Source organism: Lissotriton helveticus, chromosome 2_1, assembly GCF_964261635.1.
Source record: "Lissotriton helveticus chromosome 2_1, aLisHel1.1, whole genome shotgun sequence".
In the NCBI taxonomy this organism is placed as follows: domain Eukaryota; kingdom Metazoa; phylum Chordata; class Amphibia; order Caudata; family Salamandridae; genus Lissotriton; species Lissotriton helveticus.
In genome coordinates, this window is record NC_136059.1 from 245,763,718 (window position 1) to 245,784,791 (window position 21,074).

The window sequence follows — 21,074 nt, forward strand, 5'->3', positions numbered from 1 at the left end:
TGTTCTTTGAAGTTCTCTGTTATACTGAAAAGTACTTGCTGAAATGTTGTATTACTTTCTAGGAAGCACAAGTTAGAAAGCGTCTATGAGAGGTTTAATGTGTTACTTTAATGCAATGCTATAGTCGCTTCTTGTAGGATCCTCCAGGTTATAAAAGTACCCCCTTTGCCTGCCGAGGAGTTTGATGCGACAGGCGGGGTTATTTAATGTTTCACTGCTTAGATGAGCTGGTTATTATTTTAATGAAAAGACTACTGCAATGAAATGCTCACCTGAAAAGCTAATTAAATTACCAATGCATTTCTCTAATTGAAAGCCTATATAAAAGATCTTGATTTTTCAAATACAACTACTGGTGTGGTCTCCATTATTGCGCCACTGTGTGTTTCATTGGATGTGTGTGTTAAGTGGCTGCTTTACACGTAAGCCCCTGGCTGCCTTCCTGCTCGAGCCATGCTACCCCCCGGAGAACTGGCGGTACCAGTTCTTACACTGTCCTACAACAGAAAAAAAAGCAAATAACAACATAACTGTGAAGCCAAGTAAATACACCTTAGGTGGAATAAAAGGACTGGTGTGTAAGCGACAGTTGTGTAGCAGAACCTTTAGTGCACAAGTGCTCAAGTCTGAAGAGCTTGGAAACTATTACTGTACAGGCTAGTAGAGAGTTGGAAATGATTCTGTGTGACCCAAGAGAAATGCCATCTTACATAATTTGTCTTGTAGGGAAAGACTTAAAACTGTAAAAGTACGTGCATAAAAGCTCTTAAAGAAGTACTTTGCAATTTATCAAACTCATGAATTGACAGCATGAGATGAATGTAGGTTCACGGAAGCTTGAATCACTTACTGTGTAATCTGATTATTGTTATAATTGTTCAAGATAATGAACCCAGTTATTGAAAGTGACAGGTGTTGGATAGTGCTTGAAATATTAATTACAGGGTCAAAACATGCGAAATGTTATTCATCATACACTAAGAAATACGAGTTATCGATCCTACTTTCCAATATTCTTTCTTGACCAATAAAGAGTTAAACCAGTGAACACAAACTTTTAATATATGTTGGAGGTTATAAAAGCATCGTTACTTTTTTTCAGTAACATTTGTAGTATCCTTGGCATAAATTAACTTCTGAGCGGTATACTGCAAATCATACTAACTGTACATGTAGGTATATTGATGTGGTCAAGTCATATTTAATATTTCTAATGGGGTTTGGGTACATGTCCGTCCACGTAAAAGTTTCTGGTTATTTTAGGGAGTGTAAAAACAGCTCCTTCGAGGTCTTTGGTAAGTATGACTTGACAACCCAGACGCGAGTTCTCCTGGAGTAGCGGAGCCATGTCCAGCATATCTTCTTCTCTGTAATAGGAAAAGAAAAGGAACAATTAAGTTACCAACCACCCTTTGAGGCATTTGACTGTACCAAGTTACTACTGGTGTACATTTCGAAGACACAACTCCGATCTCATCTACAGACCTCCCGGGCAGAACAAGGACTTAATTGATGAATTCCCAGATCTCACCACCACCCCTCATCCATCTGTGATGCCCACACCACCCTCTTGGTTGACTTCAACCTCCCATATAAAATGAGCTAAAAAATATATCAAGAGACACCCTTATCATAACACAGAGCATGGTGAAGCATGTCCTACAACCAGTTCACTCCAAAAACCACATCCTCAACCTTCTCAAACTCTCAAAAAATCAAAAGAAACCACCCGTAGCCCTAGATTGGACTGACCACTTTGTCAATTCTATCTCCCTGCTCAGCGTTCTATCAGCAAACCAACTAATCTGTTACCCTATCAACACCCTTCTAAACAACTTCAACATTATTTTTGTAAAACTATGGGGCCGATTCACAAAGGGCCTCTGCATTCTTGGTGGAGGTACCGCTGTCGTGCCGGGGGACCCCTCACTGGTCACAGGACCTCCGCAATGAGTAACAGCCGGGCGGAGGTCCGGCCACAAGTGTGAAGAGCTTTTGTGAATTGGCCGCTAAGTGAATATCCATACCCCAATTGAAACATGCAAGTGTAAGACAAAGCCTTCAACACGCTGGTACTCTTCTAAAGACCTTGCAGACAAATATCAATCCACAGACAGGAATAAAAATGAAAGCAAAGTATTACACCAACACCCTCAATGAAGCTACCAACAAAAGCAGAATGCTTTTCAAGACCATCACTGAAACAGACCCCTGCTAGACCTATCTACTTCTCACTCTGCAGACAAGTACAATCCCATCAACCTCTTCTTCAGTGGAAAATTACAGAAGATCCAACAGCACATCAACAGCCTGCTTCATCATTTACGCCCTCCCTTCTCCTTATAAAGAATCCTGTAATTGTCAGCCTTCAAAGCACTATCTCTCACAAATCTTGCCAACATAATCAACTCCCTTAAAGCCACTTCTTGTGAAGATGTCTCCTAATCTCTTTCTGTATAAAAGCTCTCTCTTTGGGAGCTCTCTTTCCCCTACTTGCCACTGTCAACACTTCCCTCACTGAAGGCATCTTTCCAGAAGCTCTCAGAACAGATATTCCCACTATTAAACAACTATAATATCCTCACTAGCTACCAGACCATCACTCACCTACCATTTATCAGCAAGATAACTGAAAAAGTAGTCTCATCTATACTATATATCCTTTCAAACTTGTGTTACGACATCTGAGGTATGGTGGCATTTAGGAGTAGTTGCATACAGGATGCTTCTTTGTGACTGGCTAAAGTTTTCTGACACGGATTGTCTACTAAAGTGACACTGTCTGTGGCATTTAAGGCCTAGTTTTAGTAATGCTACTTTCTGAAGATTACCAACGCACTCCCAATGAGGAATGATTCAAGCATGTCAGGCTATGAAAGGTACCAATTGTTGAGAACTGTAGTTACAGGTAAGCAACTTGTTTCTTGCACACGAAGTACAAGAAGGCACTGTTTTTAGAGACATCTGTCTAACACTGGTAATGTTGATGGGTTTGCCTCCAGTGAAACTGAGGACATCCACACACTGATGCACAGTTGACCTCATATTATTTGGTTTTGTCCACTGTAAACACAGCAGTAGCTACCTACAACTGTTTGCAGCCTATCAAAGCTAGGAAAGTTTGGTTTAGGACAGTGAAACAATTAGGAGCTAAAACAGATGATGCGCCGTAGATGGGCTAAGGAATATGCTGGAAGAAGAATTCAGGACCAAAAGCACAGTTGTGTCTTAGGGGTGTTTGTAATAGACCATGCGGACTGTGACTCATTGACCGAAGCAAAATCCTTGCACAAACCTGGTTGCTTTTGACCCATACAAGACTTGTGGCTAGAATGCAAGTGAGTCGAAGACAAGGAGCAAAATCCTCACACAATCTGGGCACCTAAGGAGAGATAGGTAACAAAGTTCTAGCGTTTCCAGTTTTTAAGTTAGCTGAATTCCAAACACTCCATTGCCCAAGGCATTATAAATACCATTGCATTCTTCACTGCAAATGGTCCAAAAGTATTTTTGTCTCAAATAAAAAAACGCAAAATACGATAGACGGAAGCAATGAGAGTAATAAGTGGAGGAAAAAGTGAAAAAAACAACCTAAACTCAGCACTCTGATGATATGCAAGTTGTGACATGTTTTTCGGTAACTAAAAATATAACCAATTCTTTTTCAGTAAGTAAATATTCACTTTGAAACCGGTCCCAAGATGTGTGTTTCCAATTTGCATATAGCTGGGTCTGAACTGGGGTGGCGAAGTAAGCTAAATAACGATGATGGATTCAACCCAGATCTGTGACTGGGGGTGAGTGTCTGGAAATTTTCAGCACTTCGTCCATCATCTACTTGTGGTTGGTAAACATTTACTGACCAGGCATTTTGATTATCAACATGAAAACGTAACTAGATCCAAGACTGTCAGATACTAGTTTTTGTCCCAAAACAAGAAACCCTTCAGAAATGCCACTGGTTTTACAGCAGTTATAACAGAATTAAGATATTTTGGTACATATTGAAAAATAAAATCTTTTTATAACCATCTTTGGTCTTATGTAAGTCACATCGACTTTTTCTGGTCTGCTCTTACTTTGCTTTTGAGGAACTTCACAACATGCCCAGATGTTGTTACTGGAGCAATCATTTCCATTTTGAACAGAGCTTAGTATACTCGACTCAAGACTCTAACAATGTTTGTAGTGAATTTACAATTTAAAGAAAATGGCTAACAGCATCATGCAAAAACTAACCACTAGATAAGCAATAGCCTGATTGTGTTACCTTTCATCTGGATCTGGGAGCTTACTGTGGTATTCCTCGCTCACATACACATGGCAGGTTGAACAGGCAAGTGAAGCTTCACAGGCACCTTAAAAACAAATACAAATTTTCCAAGTACCACAAAAGAGCCTAAAGGCATTAGGCACATTTCACATAATCAAATTATTTATCAAATTTACTTTGATCAAATCATTTTCATTTGACTCCTCAGATCAGACATTACATATGATATGTTCAGCCAACAGCCTGAATTTTAAACAGTGTGAGGCAACACCCGTTTTATCCCAGCAATCTTTGCTTGTAACAAGTAACAGGACTTCGAGCCACTGACACAGGTTGACAGCGCAGAGACCTTATAGTATTTGGACAGATGGAAAGGAGGTCAGAGAAGGTTAGATGTTGGTGTTGTAATAGATCATTGGCATCACAGCACCCCTTGTGTTGTGGTTTCCAGTGTAGTCTGGGGAGATCCCTTCATCCATCCTCCATAACGTCTTAGTAGCATAGTAGTATATGAAGGTGAATACGCTCCTGTGACAGGATGAGACTGGCAGTGTTGAGGGGGGCATTCTGGCTTCTCTTCGTCAATTGTGCCCAAATCTGTTACTAATCAATGGGTATTCGTGCCATAGGGCTCGGTGTTGACAATCAAGGAGCAGTGTATCAGTAGATCTTTAATATGCTGCCGTTACCCAAGAAGTACTGCATTAGTTTAGCTTCTTCCTTGACCCCTTTTCATCATGGAAACAGTCCAACCCGAACTGCCAGGCCAGGTCCTTCCAAAACTGGAACACAAGCAACCTAGGAGGCACTGGAAAGCTGTTTTTCATTTGACGCTCACTGTGCCACTGGAACCAAGCTATACTTGACTGAAGTTCGGGGTGTACTGTTCCCGTGAGGAACAAGGTCAAGGGTGATTTGCATATGACTGGGTCCAAACAAAGTACTGCATGGTAGGTAAAAAGCAAAGGATAGGGATGGGGCCCGAGCGATTGACAGTGGTTGAGATTAATTCAAGCATTCCACTTATCCCCTTGTTGTTTTTGCATTTGATGCCCTCCGTAAGTGCGCCGGGTATGCCCAGCCGTGTGAGTCACAGGCTTTCCAGTGGATCCTAGGTGGCTTGTGTTCCGGTTCACGGAGAACCTACCTAGCAAACTTGCTGTGAACTGTGGCAGCATGTTCAGGTTGGTGGGTTGGGTTCTTCCTCTGTGACATCCCATGCTCCCAGAAAGCAGTGCTTTCCCACTCCCCTTTGAGTCGGCTCATTGGGATCTATTCTGTATCTACCATGTCGGGATCCCGGATCCCCTGCCCCTCGAGGCAGGCTAGTCAAGAAAAAGTCTATCTGTATGGTTTGAGCACGCCTGAGACTCTGTCTCTCCTTCAGCCAGTTCCAGGAGCTCTCCTGAGTGTCAAAGAAATGTGAAGTACTCGCAACCCAAGTAACTGAGGGGAGAGCTAATGACTGGCCAGTGGGGAGATGTCACCCAGGGGTGGCCTCGTCACCAATCAGCAGTGTGCCCACTCTACCGCAAATCATAGCAACAAATCTTCTTCTGGGAGGCAGGATTTGAGCTATGTTGTTGTGCACTGGGTCAGGTTGGACCGTTCTGCACCCTCCAGCACTCTCATATTTGTGCGCCAGGAGAGGACCTCCACTTTTGTTGCTCTTTCCTAGTTACCTTAATAGGCTGCGCAACTTTTACCTTGCAAGATTTATAGTGTGTTGTCCGTCCAGATAGCCTGCCCCCTGCCTCAGTAACTCTTCCCACCACATTTCTAAAGCCACAGTGAAGGAGGGACAGGTTAAGGCTCACCTCGTCTATCTTCCCTTCTAATGATGAATGTGTTTTCTGTATGGCCTGCAGGATAATGGAGGTTGCATTATCCAGCACTTCCTCCCAGCCTAATGTGGGAGCTCTCCAGAACTCCCTTTTTCAGGCTTTAACCTTTGTTACTGGAGACTCAGTGGCAATGGCTTTCCTCCCTCCATGGCTGGGCAGAAAGGAGGGAGCAGCATCAGTAAGCCCTGGTTCAGATCTCCTGTGACTTCATTATGGGTAAAGTCAAAGCAGGACCGTCAAGTGGCCAGGCAACCATGGACACGCTCATCTAACCTGGTTCAGCTGTCCAAAATGTCCCATGACCAAGAGGAATATTTGGGCCACCCAGAAGTGAAAAAAGGGTAGGCCGCAGCCCAGCCTATACCCCAGCAGTCCCAGTGACCTTGTCTCTTGATGGCATATAGGCAGTCAGGCACTCAGCCAGAAAACCCCAGACAGTTGGCCAATTCAAGGAATAAAGCGTCCCAGAGGACAAGAGTGGCACCAGGCCCACTAGCTGGGTGTAGCTCAGCTCCGACTAAGCTAAGAGAGAGCTACTCCAAATACAGCCATAACCTCTAAGCTCCAGCAGACCTTCTGACAGGATAGCTAGTATAGTAATCTATTTAGGACTGTGTCTGGATTGATTCCATGTTTATTAAGCCAGCAGATTATGTTGGATTATAAGGGCAGTTACACAGAACTCACAAATGAGCCCCTGCCATCTTTGGTGGCTATGCCACGACCCAGAAGAGAGAGTATTGCCTCAGTTGACAATTGAGGTAAATAGCATCACAAGAGTATTTCTAAAGTCATCGATAAATATCTGACCCCACTCGGAATGGTAGTTGTCCTTCTCTGTAGCATTACATTTGCCAATTCTTTTAGTGACTGAATTATTTCTTCCTCAGAGAAGAGGAAGATTAGACCGTGCTCTTTTTTCCTTAAAAGAGAAAATAATTAGTGACCGTTCCCTCTTCCCGAGACGTCTTTTATTTAGCACTTCCATACTCTTCCCATTTGCCTACCTCTCCCCACATACCCACCCCTCGCCACAGCTCAATATTCATAACATCATTATCTCATAAGATAAATACTTCTGCAAGACTATATATATATATAATTTACTCCCATGTTGCAGTTCTTTAAGAAAGTCCTGAACGTTAACAAGATTGAAAAAGCCTGAAAGAAGCCACTTGCTAACACATTTAGCTTTGCAATTTGAGTTACCATGGTTTGAACACCAACAGATTTAAATAGTGGAATCATCTGCTTAGATTACCATCTTCATTTGGAGATTTAAAAGGAGTGATCCAAATAAATCTACAAACCCTAATGTGTTATCAACCTTGAAGAACTTGGATTTCATGATAGCAGTCACTACTTTCTCTTTAATGCGATAATCATCAAAGTTTTCTAATACAGTTATTGGATTTGTTCTGTTCTCATGTGTTCTGTTCTAAATAGCAAGATTTTAAGATTTTGCGATTTAAGATTTTAGCTCTATCCTCTCTGTGACTTCTGGCGAGTCTTAGATTAGACCTTCTAGAGTGGTTTTCAAGATCTTCTAGTTGCAACTTGCTTTCAGGTATTCTGATGATGATCCTCAATATTGAAGAGTGTTTGCTCATGCTCTTAAATTTGGGATCCAATTCTGCCAAGCCTGAGTGAGATCTCTTGGATTTGGAGACTTAGCGAAAAGGCCATGTCATTCTGATTGGACCCAATCAATTGAATTTTTGAAAGGATATTCTACGGCATGGTCATGATTAACACAGCATGGATTGAGTTATCTGGCTGTGAAGAATCGGTTATCTGAGACAAAGGAGGCTGGGTTGATTTTAGAAGATTTTGCTCTATCTAAAAACTCCTGTGCCCTAATAGAGGCATTACCATTTGGTTTTGATGCTAGTATAGAGTTTGTCTGAGCAGGGATTTGGGACACATTATGAGAATTATGATTAGCTTTTCTTTGAGCTGGGGGGAGAGTACATGATCCAAGCAAAAAAAGGGGTTGTTGTTTTTCAATGGATAACCCTGTTTTTAACTTTCTGCCAAAATGCGCGTCTGTTGGAAGGCTGGATTTTATTAAAAAAACAATAAAAATGTATTACGTCCACAGAAGTCCGGGCCTTCTTCCTGTCAGTTAACACAGAATTCAGAACCAGTGTACCCCTAGAAGGGGGAGGATATGGGGGGGGACAGGGGGTCTAGATCAAGGAGACCCCTTTCCTTTATATTGTGACTTCTAATAGATTGTTTGAATCACTTGGCTAAAGAGTTATTTCCTGAGATGAGTAAGGAAGGTGATATGTTTTGAAGAGAGCCCTTTGTTAAGTATAAAGCCTTCCCCTCCTTTTATCCTCTTCCATTTCTCACGTTGGCACAAAATCTGAGGAACACCCTGTGGATTAAATTGCTGTTTCTCAACCAGTTTATAGTTATTGGATATCCTTGATATTGTCAGGTCAGTCTCATATCTCCTATAAGGTACAATTCTGTGACATTGTGACGGATATCATCTATACTTAGCCTGGCCAGGTCCTTGTTTGAAGCCTGTGACATTGCTGCTGTTTTTGTGCTTGGTTTAATCGGGTGTAGTGTGGCCTTTCATAGTGCTACTGAATTACCTTTTTCTCTTTGCACTGACTTAGTGATATAGATGTGAAATAAAAGAACAAGCATTGGCAAAGCCAACAGGTCTCGCCTATGTAAGAACCATTGGCTTTGCCAATGTGTTTCAGCCATGTTTTACACCAGCGTGGCTATGGAGTTGCTTAGCGTGACGTGCAGTGGAGTGGCGTGGAGAAGACTGGACTATCGTAGAGTGTTACAGAGTATAGTGGTGTAGAGTGCAGTGCATAGAATTCAGCGGCATACAATGCAGCATTGTAGAATGCAGTGGCGTAGATTAGTGTTGCATAGCAGAGCACATTGGCATAGAGTGCAGTGGTGTAGAGTGGCACAGAGTACAGTGGCTTAGGGTGCAGAGTAGATTAGAGTGGCATAGAGTGCAGTAGCGTAGAGCGGTGAAGAGTTGAGTATAGTGCCGAAGAGTAGAGTATGGGGCCGTAGAGCGCAGTGGCATAGAGTGCAGTAGTGCAAAGTAGACCGGTATAGAGTGCACTGTTGCCGAGTAGTGTGTCGTAGAGTGCAGTGGCATAAGGTAGAGTGCCATAGAGAGCAGTGGTGTAAAGTACAATGAAGTAGAGTGCAGTGGCATGGTGTAGACTGCAGTGGCATAGAATACAGCGGAGCAGAGTGAAGTAGGGTGTAATGGCGTACAGTGCAGTGGCGTATAGTAGACTGTTTCAGAGCAGTCAAGTGGTGCATGGTAGAGTGCACTGGGGTAGAGTGTACTGGCATAGAGTCCAGTGGCGTAGAGTGCAGTGTTGCAGAGTGGCGCAGAGAAGAGTGAAGTTGTGAAGAGTAGAGTGGAGTGGCCTAGACTGTAGTGATGTAGAGTGCAGTGGCGAAGAGTGCACTGAAGTAGAGCAGATTGCCATAGAGTGGAGTAGTGCAGAGTGGAGTAGAGTGCAGTGACGTCGAGTGCAGTGTAGTGGTGTAAAGTGTGGTGGTGCAGAGTACAGTGTAGTGGCATGGAGTGGTGCAGAGTGAAGTCGTGTAGAACCATGTCGCATAGAGTGGAAAATGCATGTGTGGTAGCACACTGCCATAAAAGACCGCAAATTTTCAATAGAAATGACCATTACAATTGCACAGACATACAGTTTTACTAATAAAACGATACAATTTACAAATACTTGTTCAGTTCATTTAAATGTTGTGTGCTAGAAAAAAATGTTCTACCCCCATCCAGCAAGATTGTCACATAAATACTCTCACTTTGAAGTCAGACAAAGAAAAATAAAAACCAAGCTTCCTCAAAAGACAAAGCCAGACATTTGACCTCTGCACAGCAAATGTGACAAGATAAGAACAAGATTTACAGGCCTGTTTACAGAAAGGAGCACTCATGGAAAAATACAAGTAGATGTAGTGTGAAAAGGCTTTGTTCCTTGGGAGGGACGAACTCTCTCTCGACAGTCTAAAACAAATAAAACTAGCAAATAGAAAGCCAGAAAATGGGAGTTACAAACCACAAAACCAATGGAAAGCGATGGGCGGAACGCATTCCTAGAGAAGCTTTCTGAATATCCCCAAGATATCTTTAGCAAACCAGAAGATTGCGACCTAAAAAAGAAATCCAAAGCCAGGTGTCCATAGGCTGTCTACAGTTCTCCCTTTGGCCGATTAAAAAACAAATCTTTTACCCAACACTTCTCTCTACTCCAATTTGTCACGTTCCCTTAACCTCCTTAGCCCCCACTCAGATCTTACTTTGAGTTGTCCAATATGTCTGTCCAGCTTCCTGAGCAAACTGTGCCTATTTCGTGACACTTGTCTAGTAATCGTGTCGTGGAAGTTGAGAACTAGTAGTACTCTTTTTAATATCTTTATGACCCCTCTGGCGGTACTGGCTGAGTCCTTTGGGGCTCAGATCATATCCTACGCCGATGATACCCAGCTCCTTTTCACTTGTCATAAGGGGGCAGAGTTTGACGGAGAGAGCATTCGGAGCTGCCTTGGGGCTGTCTTCGAATGGTTTCAACGAAATAGCCTCAAATGCAACCCTGATAAGTCAGAAGTGCTTTTCTTTGGATGTCAGGCTGACCCGAATTGGCAGGATTGGTGGCCTATAAACATGTTTCCTCCTGCGTCTTCCTATCTAGTTGCTAAGAATCTGGGGGTCAAAATTGACAATGGCCTTTCGTTTAAGTCCCAGATTCTGGGTCTGACTGGCACTTGCTATGGCCTCCTCAAAATGCTACGCAAGTTTCTCCCCTTGCTCCCAATAGTGCATAGGAAAACAACTGTCCAGTCTCTGATTTGTTCTAGGCTGGACTATTCCAATGTTCTATATTTGGGCCTCCCGGACTATTTATTCCAAAAACTTCAGGTGGTCCAAAACTCGGCGGCACGGGTGATTTTTTGCCTTCCCTGCCGAGCGAGAGCCTCGGCCCTGTTAAACTCCTTACATTGGTTGCCTATCCGCAAGCGGATTGTTTTTAAAGCACTGACGCTGGCACATAAGGCACTGAATGCTATGGGAGCGGAGTACATCCAGAAATGTCTTGCCTTTTACAAACCTACTAGATCCCTTAGGTCAGAATCCCTTGGCCTTGCCACTGTCCCCACTGTCAGGAAGGCTAGGATTGGGGGACGTTCCTTCAAACGCCTGGCTCCCCAGCTATGGAACAGCCTTCCTCTGTCACTCCGCTGTACTTCAAGTCTGCTGGCCTTCAGAAAGGGCTTGAAGACATGGCTGTATGGACAGTAACCTGCTTATTCCCTCTTCCTTTTTTGCCATTTCTCTGTAGTCTGTTGTGGGTTGGAAAAAGCGCCGGGACACTCCATGGAGTAGCCGAGCGCTATATAAGACACCCATAACATTAACATTAACTTCCGTGTCATATGTGTTCCGATCCTGCAGTAAATTTGGGTTTGGTGTTACCCGCCAGCACCTTTTCATGTCTCAATCAATGCACACCTAACTCCAGGGGGATAGAGTGGCAGAAATCAAGGTGTCACGGTGTAGCACAGTTAAGAGTGCTTAGAGGGGAGCCACCGTCGTACTCTGCTATCGGCTAGCTCTGCTCGGTTTGGTTCGACTTTGTCAGAATATCGAGAGGTAGCAGCTTGCAGGGCGTAACAGGGAGCTTGGAGGTAAGTGCTGCAGTGGCCCAGTGACTTTCAGTGGCTTCGCTTCTCTTACGCTCACATCATGATCTACAGCTGCCATGATACAGGGAGGAATAGTCTTAAGTAATGCTAGGCTGAAGCATTTGTTATCTCGCCTCTCGAACAGTAAGCGCTGTGCTCTACGGAATGTGTTCAGACTTAATCTGAAAAATAATTTCCTGAATCCTTGCTAATCTTGTACAAATGATTATTCCCAATATAGTTACAGTTTCATGTTTATCAACTAACTACCGCAGAAAATCCATGACACTGCATCTCTCAAACTAGATGAGTCAAACCTAGTATTCAGTTAAAAAATAACTGCTTGTGGGTCAATATCACAATGTGTATTCATCTTGCCTGTGCTCCGTAATCCAATTAGTCGGGATCTAAAGACTTTTATGAGAAGATCATAATCATTGCAAATTATATGTATCTTAGCTTTCTAAAGTGTCAAGAGGAAGATGTACTTTCCCTTCCTCACTATGCATCCACGACATTCCACATGCCCTTCTTGTTTGTTAATGTGTGTCACACAGCATGGCCTTAGTCAGCTCTGTCTGCAGCTGACCGCAATGCACCCTTTTTAGGTCTCTGCTAGCGTAAGACTGCGCACATGTGCAGTCTCGCTGGCGAGACTTAATGAGATAGAGTGAGTTTCTCTAGCGAGGTTAAGCCCTGCCCCTCTTTTCCATTGGATGGCATCACCGTTCATGCTAAACGGTGGCCAGCCATTGGAAAAGAGGTGTTCGGGATGTTCTTCTTTCTCTTTTAGCCCCGTCCTTTTCAGACTGGCTTCCTTAACTTACTGCTGTGGTAAAAGCTTTCTTATCTTCTTTATGGGGCCCATCTGTTTCGCCCCATAAAGAAGATCAGAAAGCTTTTACCACACACGTAAGTCAGGCCAAGCCAGTCTGAAAAGGACGGGGCTAAAAGAGAAAAGTCTACGTCATGCTGAGCGCAATATAGCATTACTGTTAATATTCATTGCACATCTGCCATACATTAGTTTCATTCAGTCGTGTGTTATTGTTTTATCCTTCATTCAGACGAACTTTGATCAGGTGTGCCGGACCATTAATCTGTTGAGTCCTTAATGCGCTGTTGAATCATGACTGGGTGAACTGCGAGTGCTGTCGCCCGCTGGATCGCCCGCTGGATTCCCCTGTCGCCCGGTGCGCGTGCCCCCTCCCCACGCTCCCCAAACACGCTGGCGGCGGCTGGCTGCGGATGAAAGGCCGGGGTTGATGGTCTGCCCGCGCCAGGCAGCCTTTCATCCAGAGCCGTGCTCAGCGATGCTGACAGCTGAGCACTTTTACTCCTTGTTCATCGTTCTCTTGATATTCTAATGAGGGCACACTGCAGGCTGTGGTTACCGGCCACGACCCCCACCCGCTCCTCTGGATTCCCTCACGCCTTTGCCCACTACCCTCTACCCCCGGAAATCAATCGGCCCATTCACTGAAAAGTTCAATTTGTTTTTTCTTTGCAGTTTCTACCTTAAAGAGTCCAAGGGCAGTCGGCGCTGGCTGGTCTTCCTAGAAGGTGAGTGACTCCTGCCCCCGCCCTCATCGCCACCTCTCCCCCAGGTCTAGCTGACAGGCCCGCCTCACGCCCCTTACGCTTTACACCCTCACGCCGCATAGTCCCGGGTTTTAGTTGCTGGCGCTTCTTGTAGGGCTGCATGCTGTACACGTTCTGAAGTAATGCCTCCTTGTTATAATTGCCTTTTGGGAGGAACGTCACCCCAAGGCAGCAGTGATAGAAGTTCATAAACTTTGTAACGTCACAACTCTGTTCTTCCGAGGGTAGTTTGGGGCGGTATGGGGCTTGACCCTCCTTGCTGCCCCAGTGACACACACTGTCCCTTCGTGAAGGAGGCGCATGTCGCCTCCTGTTTTTCTGCAGTTGTTTCTTTTGGAATTGTGCAGCCGAGTGTTTGTACAGTTCTCGATAATGCATTAAAAGGCCCTCCCCGCAGCTTTTAATATTTTCATCCAGCTGCCCGAGGTTGAATTTTCAGGTACACACACATAGCATGGTAATGCTATAAAAGTGTCTTAATGTAACTTGATAATTTATGGTGAGCACATATGGGAGAATTGCAGTCATAAAACCAAAATGGATTTTTAGGTCTGGCTTGGCAGTGCAATTGCCTTTCCTTTTAACCTACACCAATATTATTGCACAGTACTTTGTTTTCTAATCTAATGCATATTCATTCCCATGTTATTTATTTGTAATGCTTCACATTACAGACATTTTTTTCAAGACAGAACTATTAGCGTTCTCAATGCTTGTTTCAAAATCTTGCTGTTAATTTTAGAGACTGTCATGGTGGGAGCGTTCACAAACTGCGAGTCTGAGATAGCAAGTTTCTGCAAATAATAGAACTTATATAGGCTATAATCATGGTTCTGGAAACTTTAAGCTTCATCCCCGATTACACTGACAGGCAGTGACATGCTCAACGCAATTTCTTCCTTCTCGCTTTTTCAGGTCCATGTGTTGTTTATTATTATTTTTTGTTTATAACAATTTTAGTTTGTCTAAGCACATTTAATTGTTGTTTGTGGCCTTGTCATGATTCATTATACAACAGTGATTCGATCAAGGCTAACTATTAAAATATTTCATATATAGCCACTTGCTTTGTTATACAATACCATTAGCAAAGCAAATGGCTTTAACTTAATCAAAGGTAATGTCAATAGCTCAAACTCGTGTAAATACGCAACCTATTACATTGCAAAGGCAATAGGTCTCGCATTTGCGAGAGATTAAGCTTTTGGTATTGTAAATGACAATGCCATTTATTTATTTGTTTTCAAAACGAACACATCAATATAAATTTTGTCATTTGCAATGCCAATAACTAACTTTTGCAAAGGCGAGACCGCTGCATTGTAAATGCTTGTTTTCTTTAGGAGCACAGCTATGTTCGACTTTCTACTTCTGCTCCACGAAATAGAAAGATGAGTGGTGTGACAAAAGATGGGCCCTCATAGGAAATGCTTGCAACAACTTTGTGTACAATAAGCCAAAAGGCCTTGCCATTGGTTGGTGCACAAAGCGATGGGATATCTAGCGTTTTAGCACAGGCTTAGTTTAGTGGGATTAATATTTTTTCGAATTTTACTTTGCGGTTTTATTTTTCTTAGAAAAGTGTCAACGTTTGTGTGAGAAAGTGCCTCTTTTGCAGGGCTAGCCCCTCACTTTTTGCCTGGTTTTGATGTGGTTTCAAATATAGTGTGCTCTCTGATGGGCTGTAGGCAGTCAGCCACCACCAGACATAGTTCTGGACCCCGGTGTAGAGATTCTCTGCTCTCTGGGACCACAAACAAATGCGACCCCCAGCCTCTGCTGGTAGCAGCAGATGGCAGCTCCTGGTTTTATACCCCCACTTTGGGTGGGAAAACTGACGGAAACTATTCTAAAGAATAGGAGGGTGGCATGATAGAGAGTGTGGTTACCCCAGATGAGTTGCCCATTGGCCCTACCTACTACTCCCGTAAAATGGCTCCTAAATTTAGTATTTAGCCGATTCCCCACACCTAGAACTCAGATCTGCGACGACCTAAGAAGAAAGAAGACGACTCTGCATAGAAGCCTGAAGACGAGGACAACTGCCTTGGCCCCAGCCCTACCGACCTGTCTCCAGCTTCTGCGAACGTACGACCCGTCTTGCAGCCAGTGACCCCCGAAACCCCTGTTGTCTTCGAAAAAGACACCAATCTCTCGTGGACAGCAGACCTGTCCTTGGAAACCTACTCCAAGGACTTCGGATCCAGGCGGATCTGCATCTCCTGCCCACTCTGCACCCGACGCCCAAGACCTGAGTCTGAATGGCTCAAATGTGCAGTGAAGTCTCCCCAGCGATACTGAACTCATGTCCAGCATTGGCTGACCTCTCCTCATCTCCATGATGGCACCTGCAGTGTGAATCAACAGGCTCCCCTGACCGCAACCGGATCTGGTAAGAAGACACCAACATCGAAAAGCACCCCTGCAGCTGAAGCCCCTGGGTCTTGGTGAGCTGAACAGACGGTGCGCCAACGACTCCCTCCATCCCAACTACCACTGCCGTCGGTGACCTTCCTCTTGCACCTCCGATGTCACACCTGCAGCCTTTTTGTCATATGAATCCTCATTGAAAAGCATTGGGCAACCAACGGCGAAATTGCACCCTGCACCTGGCCGCCCCTGTGCCGCTAGTGATGTATGTTTTGTGCTACTTTGTAGCCCCTCCACCCCTCATTCTTAACCTAACCCTAAAGCCTGGCCCCTGCAACCGATCTACTTACCTCCTAGAAGTGTGGCTCCAAGCACCCTCTGTCTCCATTGAAAGCATTGGGTCAGACTTCGATTTTGAACTCTGCACCCGGCAGCCCATGTGCCACTGGTGGTGCCGTTTTGGTACTTACCTGACCCTTGGACCTTGCTGACATTTGGCTCCAAAGACTGGGATTGTAAGTTTACCGGTTTAACCGCAATATTGTTTTCCCCATAGGTTAACATTGGACTGTGTTAAAAAGTTTCTAAGTGTTGATTTTTCAAAGTGAAAAGTCTTTTTAATTAAAATCATACTTACCTTATTTCGAAGATCTTGATCTTAAAATAAACTACAGAGTACAATTTTCTAAAATTGGTCTGGATCACCTCCTTGAGTCGTCTGTCCATTATTGATCACTGATGTGCAATAAATGTCTTGCACTCCTCTGTGTTAGGCTTAAGGATGTTCGCCCACACTACCACTAACAGAGCACTTTGGGTTTTACTTTAAGCCCTGTACACTTTTGCGGAACCCTTGGACTCTGTGCACGGTATTACGACCTAGTGGCAATATCATATACAGAGACAGCTTTCTACTGTGTGTTATAAAAGATTTATCATGAACTCATAATGCCATATGATTCAAAATTGCTCAACACAAAACAATGTGTAAGACCAAAATTATTTGCATTTGTTTTGGTAGGTTCCTAAATGGGAAGTTGTTTTTCGAAGAAGGTTTTTAAACTAACAAACCAAATGCAAATTAAATATTAAGATCATTGTTAATTCAAATTGCATCAAGGAACACTAACAACATATTCGCCACTGAAAATTTGTTTTCAAAAGCAGTTTATTTTAAGACCTGAAGTCATGATAAGCTTCAACAATTTCCTCAACCAATAAAGGCAAAAAGAACCTAGGCAATAGGACGAGGAAACTCTGTACAGAGTATCAACAAAAGTCAAATCTAGTATTCAGTTCAAGAATTGGAGTAAATCAACAGATGGTAAGTGGAGTTCTTCTAATGGAGGAATCAGGTGTTTCATTTGCAACCATCTGAGGAAAGGAGGCATGGGGATTTCAAATCCTGTTTGAGCAGCACAGGCAAAACATATATTAATTAGCTCTGAGAGTTTCTAATGCTGCCATCACATTTTCATTCATAAAGGAGTTATTGGGAATTTGATATTAAAGCCTTGAGAAAAAACATGAAAGCAGTATGTCCCAATAACAAATTCTGAAAAGTCAACTATTAACATACGCAAATAAACCACTTGTGAATGCATTTGTAACAGATCTTAATGAGCTTTGTAAACATTTATGAAAGTTTGAATATTGACGTTATAATAATAAATGTAATATACGATTTCCTATGAAACACGTGACTTGAAAATACATTTACTCAAGTGAATAGGAAGAATATCTGTTTATTTATTTATTTTACTTTTTCAGTACCTTCAAATTATTTTTCTATTAGTGTGCATCATTACACCAGAGAGATGGCTGGTGTAGAGGAGGGCAGCAAGCACTGTTCTTAGATTCTCCCTTTTACCCTTTACTTTATTACATTTGCTCCAGTTCATCAACTTAATGTTTCTCCCTTAATTCAAGTGTCCTGGACTAGCCTGCAGCTAGATTCTTAACCTCAAAGATCGGTTCAAATGGGACAAGGGGTGTCTACTGATAGATCAGCGAACTGCGACCATTGTAGTAACTCCCAAAGCAGGCAAACCAGCCGATCGCTCTGACTCGTACAGGCCAATCTCCCTGTTGCACATGGAAGTTAAAATCCTTGCTAAGGTATTGGTAAACCAACTTCTAGAGCCAATCACGAATTTGATACACCGAGACCAGTCTGGTTTTAGGCCACATCGGAGTATCAGACTTTTATATGGGGTAATGCATTTAGTAAGAACCTATCCAGGGTTGGAAGCAGTGCTATTATCCGTCGACGGTTGCATGGCGTTCGACAGTATAGAATGGCACTATCTATTCGACGTTTTGAAGCAGTTCGGATTTGGCCCTCAATTTCAATCTTGGTTTAAATTGGTATATAAAGCTCCACTGGCCAGAGTTTGAGTGAACGGTTCGGTATCCCGCACATTAGCACTTCATAAAGGAACACGGCAGGGGTGCCCTCTCTCCCTGATACTATTTGCACTGGCGTTGGAACCACTGGCAGCATGGGTGAGGGGGGACCCAGTGATCTCTGGGATTAATGGAGGGGGGATCAATGAGAAGAGAGAATTTTGTTATACGCTGACGATGTCCTACTGTATGCGACAAGGCCGCGATTCACAGTGTACCGGCTACTACAAATCCTTAAATTATTTGGGGGATACTCAGGATACCAGATTAACTGAGATAAATCTCTTCTATGCATGTTATCAAATGGACCGCAGCTGATACTCGGTGCAGATACCAACCTACAGGTTAGAGAACGTTTTAAGTACCTGGGTATACAGATAGCTAAAACAGATGCTGAATTTCTGGCAGAGAACCTACAACCGCAGCTAGACAGATTGAGGAGGGATGTTGCCCACTGGAGAACACAGCCAATATCCCTTATGAGGAGTGGTTTTCTTCAAAATGATGTCGCTACCCCGAATGTTGTATATTCGGCAGAACACTCATGCCCAGTACCGGACAAATTCTTTAGAGATGTAGAAAGGTTCCAAAGGCCATTATTGTGGGACAGAGGGGGTTCAAGGATCGCATTAGTCAAGTTACAAAGAGGTGTGTATGAAGGTGGTCTGGCCATACCTGACATACGGAAGTACTGGGCATCACAGCTAATGGTAATCAGTGACTGGGTATTCATGGACAGGAGTGACCCGGCATACCGCGTGGACCATTGGGGGATGGGGGCCAGAGGATACTTAGGTGCGCTGTATGCATGCGAAGTGCACAAACGTATGCTGCCGCATATTAAGACCGTGATAGATGTGTGTGTGATTAAACAGCTTTGTTGGATAGTGACCTACTTCGAGAAGTGGGGAAAGCTATAGGGGTTTGGTAAAAGTAAACTGATCGATATAGTACTTCTGGGAGATGTATGGCAGGGACAGGCCCTGATTGCTTTCTCTGATCTACAAAAAGAATATCAGCTAGCTGAGTCGGAACGGTATCGATACATACAACTGAGACATGCACTGCACTAACATCTAAAAGAAGGGGAGCAGCTCCCCGAATACAGCCCATTAAAAGGCAGACTAGTGTTAGATCCAATACCCAAAAAGGCCCTCATGTACGTATAGGAAGATTATCAATAACTCCCCGGATCCTCTCTCAAAGCTGCGAGAGGCATGGGAGACAGACGTAGGCTTACTAGAAGAAGACGATTGGGCGGAAGCCGTTCAAAGCCCCAGAGAAGTCGCGATTAGGGCAAGATTCCGACTGGTTCAGCTGAGAATACTGCATAGGTCTTACTCCACTAGCACACTCAAGTTTAAGCTGGGTCACATCCTTACAGAAGACTGCAGACGGGGATGTAAACAGAGAGGAACCTTCTTCCATAAAATTTGGAACTGCCCGATTATACAACAATTCTAGGGGAAGGTGACAAAGGTAATGTCTGAGGTTACTGGGCATGCAGTGCCTATGGAGGCTAAGTGGCATTTACTGTGTGTGTCTGGTGAGCAGGTCTGGCCTAAATATCAAAGAATATGGCTGCTAGTAGCTGCAATGGTGGCCAGGAGAAATATTGCTGGGGCTTGGGGGGCCGCCCAACCACCGACAGTGACACATTGGTAAATGGACATGGATTGGTGTTGCGCTGCTGGGAAAACAATTTATGAAAGCAGAGGCTGCCCCATGAAATGGGAAAAAGTATGGAACCAGTGGGAGCTATATAGGGATGCAGGACGGAGGCTAGGTTCTCTGGATGGGGGGGGGGGGGGGGGGGGGGGGGGGGGGGGAGGAAAGGGAGAGCAGAGTTCACTCGAGGGAGATCCCTCTAGATCAGAGGTCTTCAATCTGTGGGGCGCGAACCCCACGGGGGCCATGGAGCCCTGGTAAAGGGGTCTCGCATTTCCAGGCTTCACTGAAACAACCATTCTGGTCACTTCAATGCTTCAGCCAAAGTTAAATGAGTCTCCTATGCTCTGGAAGGGAAAGGCCGGCAGACAGGTGAAACAATCCTTCGTGCCTGCTTGCCTGCATGAAATGTAAATGTGAGTTAATCTGCAATGTAAGCTTGAGAGTGGTTATGGCTTTATTTGCTCAAATCACTCAAAAGCATTTTGATGGCAAAGATTTTTTTTTGTGGTAGTAGGAAGAGTTAACAACTGGGCTGTGAAGTGCATGCTTTTAATCATAATTGCATTTACACAGCGCTTAGCACACCTGAGGAGGTTTTGAAGGAACAGTTATGCAAAAAGAATATTGCATTACTTATGGTATGGTATTAATAAAATCCACATTTTGGATGCTCCATTTTATCCTAACACTATTAACACTTTGTAGCAATCTATCTTATAATGTGTTTAATGCAAGTATAAAATAATGACTTAAACATTCTCTTGGCTTTCTGTCACAGGCTGTGAGGTGACCTTGTAGCACTACAAATACACTAGTCACTATTCTCCACTGCACTAACCAAATTTAATTCTATGGGTCTCAGTTAATGCACTGCAGAGGTCTGCGTGTAACCAAATAGAGGTTTCCTAATGTACTACAGTGCATTTCTCACTGAGTAACAACTTTTTAAAATTTACTTTTCATTTAAGCTACCCATTATTTTATAAATAGCTAGCTGATGGTGAAAGGCCTAAAAAATGTTGGGGCTGATTTATGAGAGGCTTGAGACTCTGGAGTGTCACTTTTTTTAACCTCGGCGCAATAGTCTCAATCATATCTATGAGGCGAAATAAAGTCATCCAGTGTGGCTTTGCATGGCCTCATAAATATGGAGTAAGACAAAGCAGCGCTAATCAGTGCGTTGTCCTACTCTGTCAAGTAGGCGT

The 21,074-nt window shown here is 43.7% G+C and overlaps 1 protein-coding gene across 7 annotated transcripts in view; it reads right to left on the reverse strand.

Moving 5' to 3' along the window:
- Window positions 1-948: 948 nt before the first annotated feature.
- The window catches only part of FDX2 (ferredoxin 2), a 225,792-nt gene continuing 205,666 nt past the window's right edge, over window positions 949-21,074 (reverse strand). For 4 of the 7 annotated variants that reach the window (XM_078674751.1, XM_078674748.1, XM_078674750.1 and 1 more), the window contains exons 5-6: window positions 4,271-4,358; window positions 1,036-1,367 (exon numbers count right to left, since the gene is read on the reverse strand). In XM_078674751.1, coding sequence (XP_078530877.1) covers window positions 1,211-1,367; window positions 4,271-4,358 — 245 coding nt within the window. In that variant the 3' untranslated portion in view covers window positions 1,036-1,210. Of the gene's footprint in view, window positions 1,368-3,295; window positions 3,383-4,270; window positions 4,359-21,074 lie in introns of all 7 variants that reach the window. The other 3 variants (XM_078674755.1, XM_078674754.1, XM_078674752.1) reach the window with 2 other exon arrangements.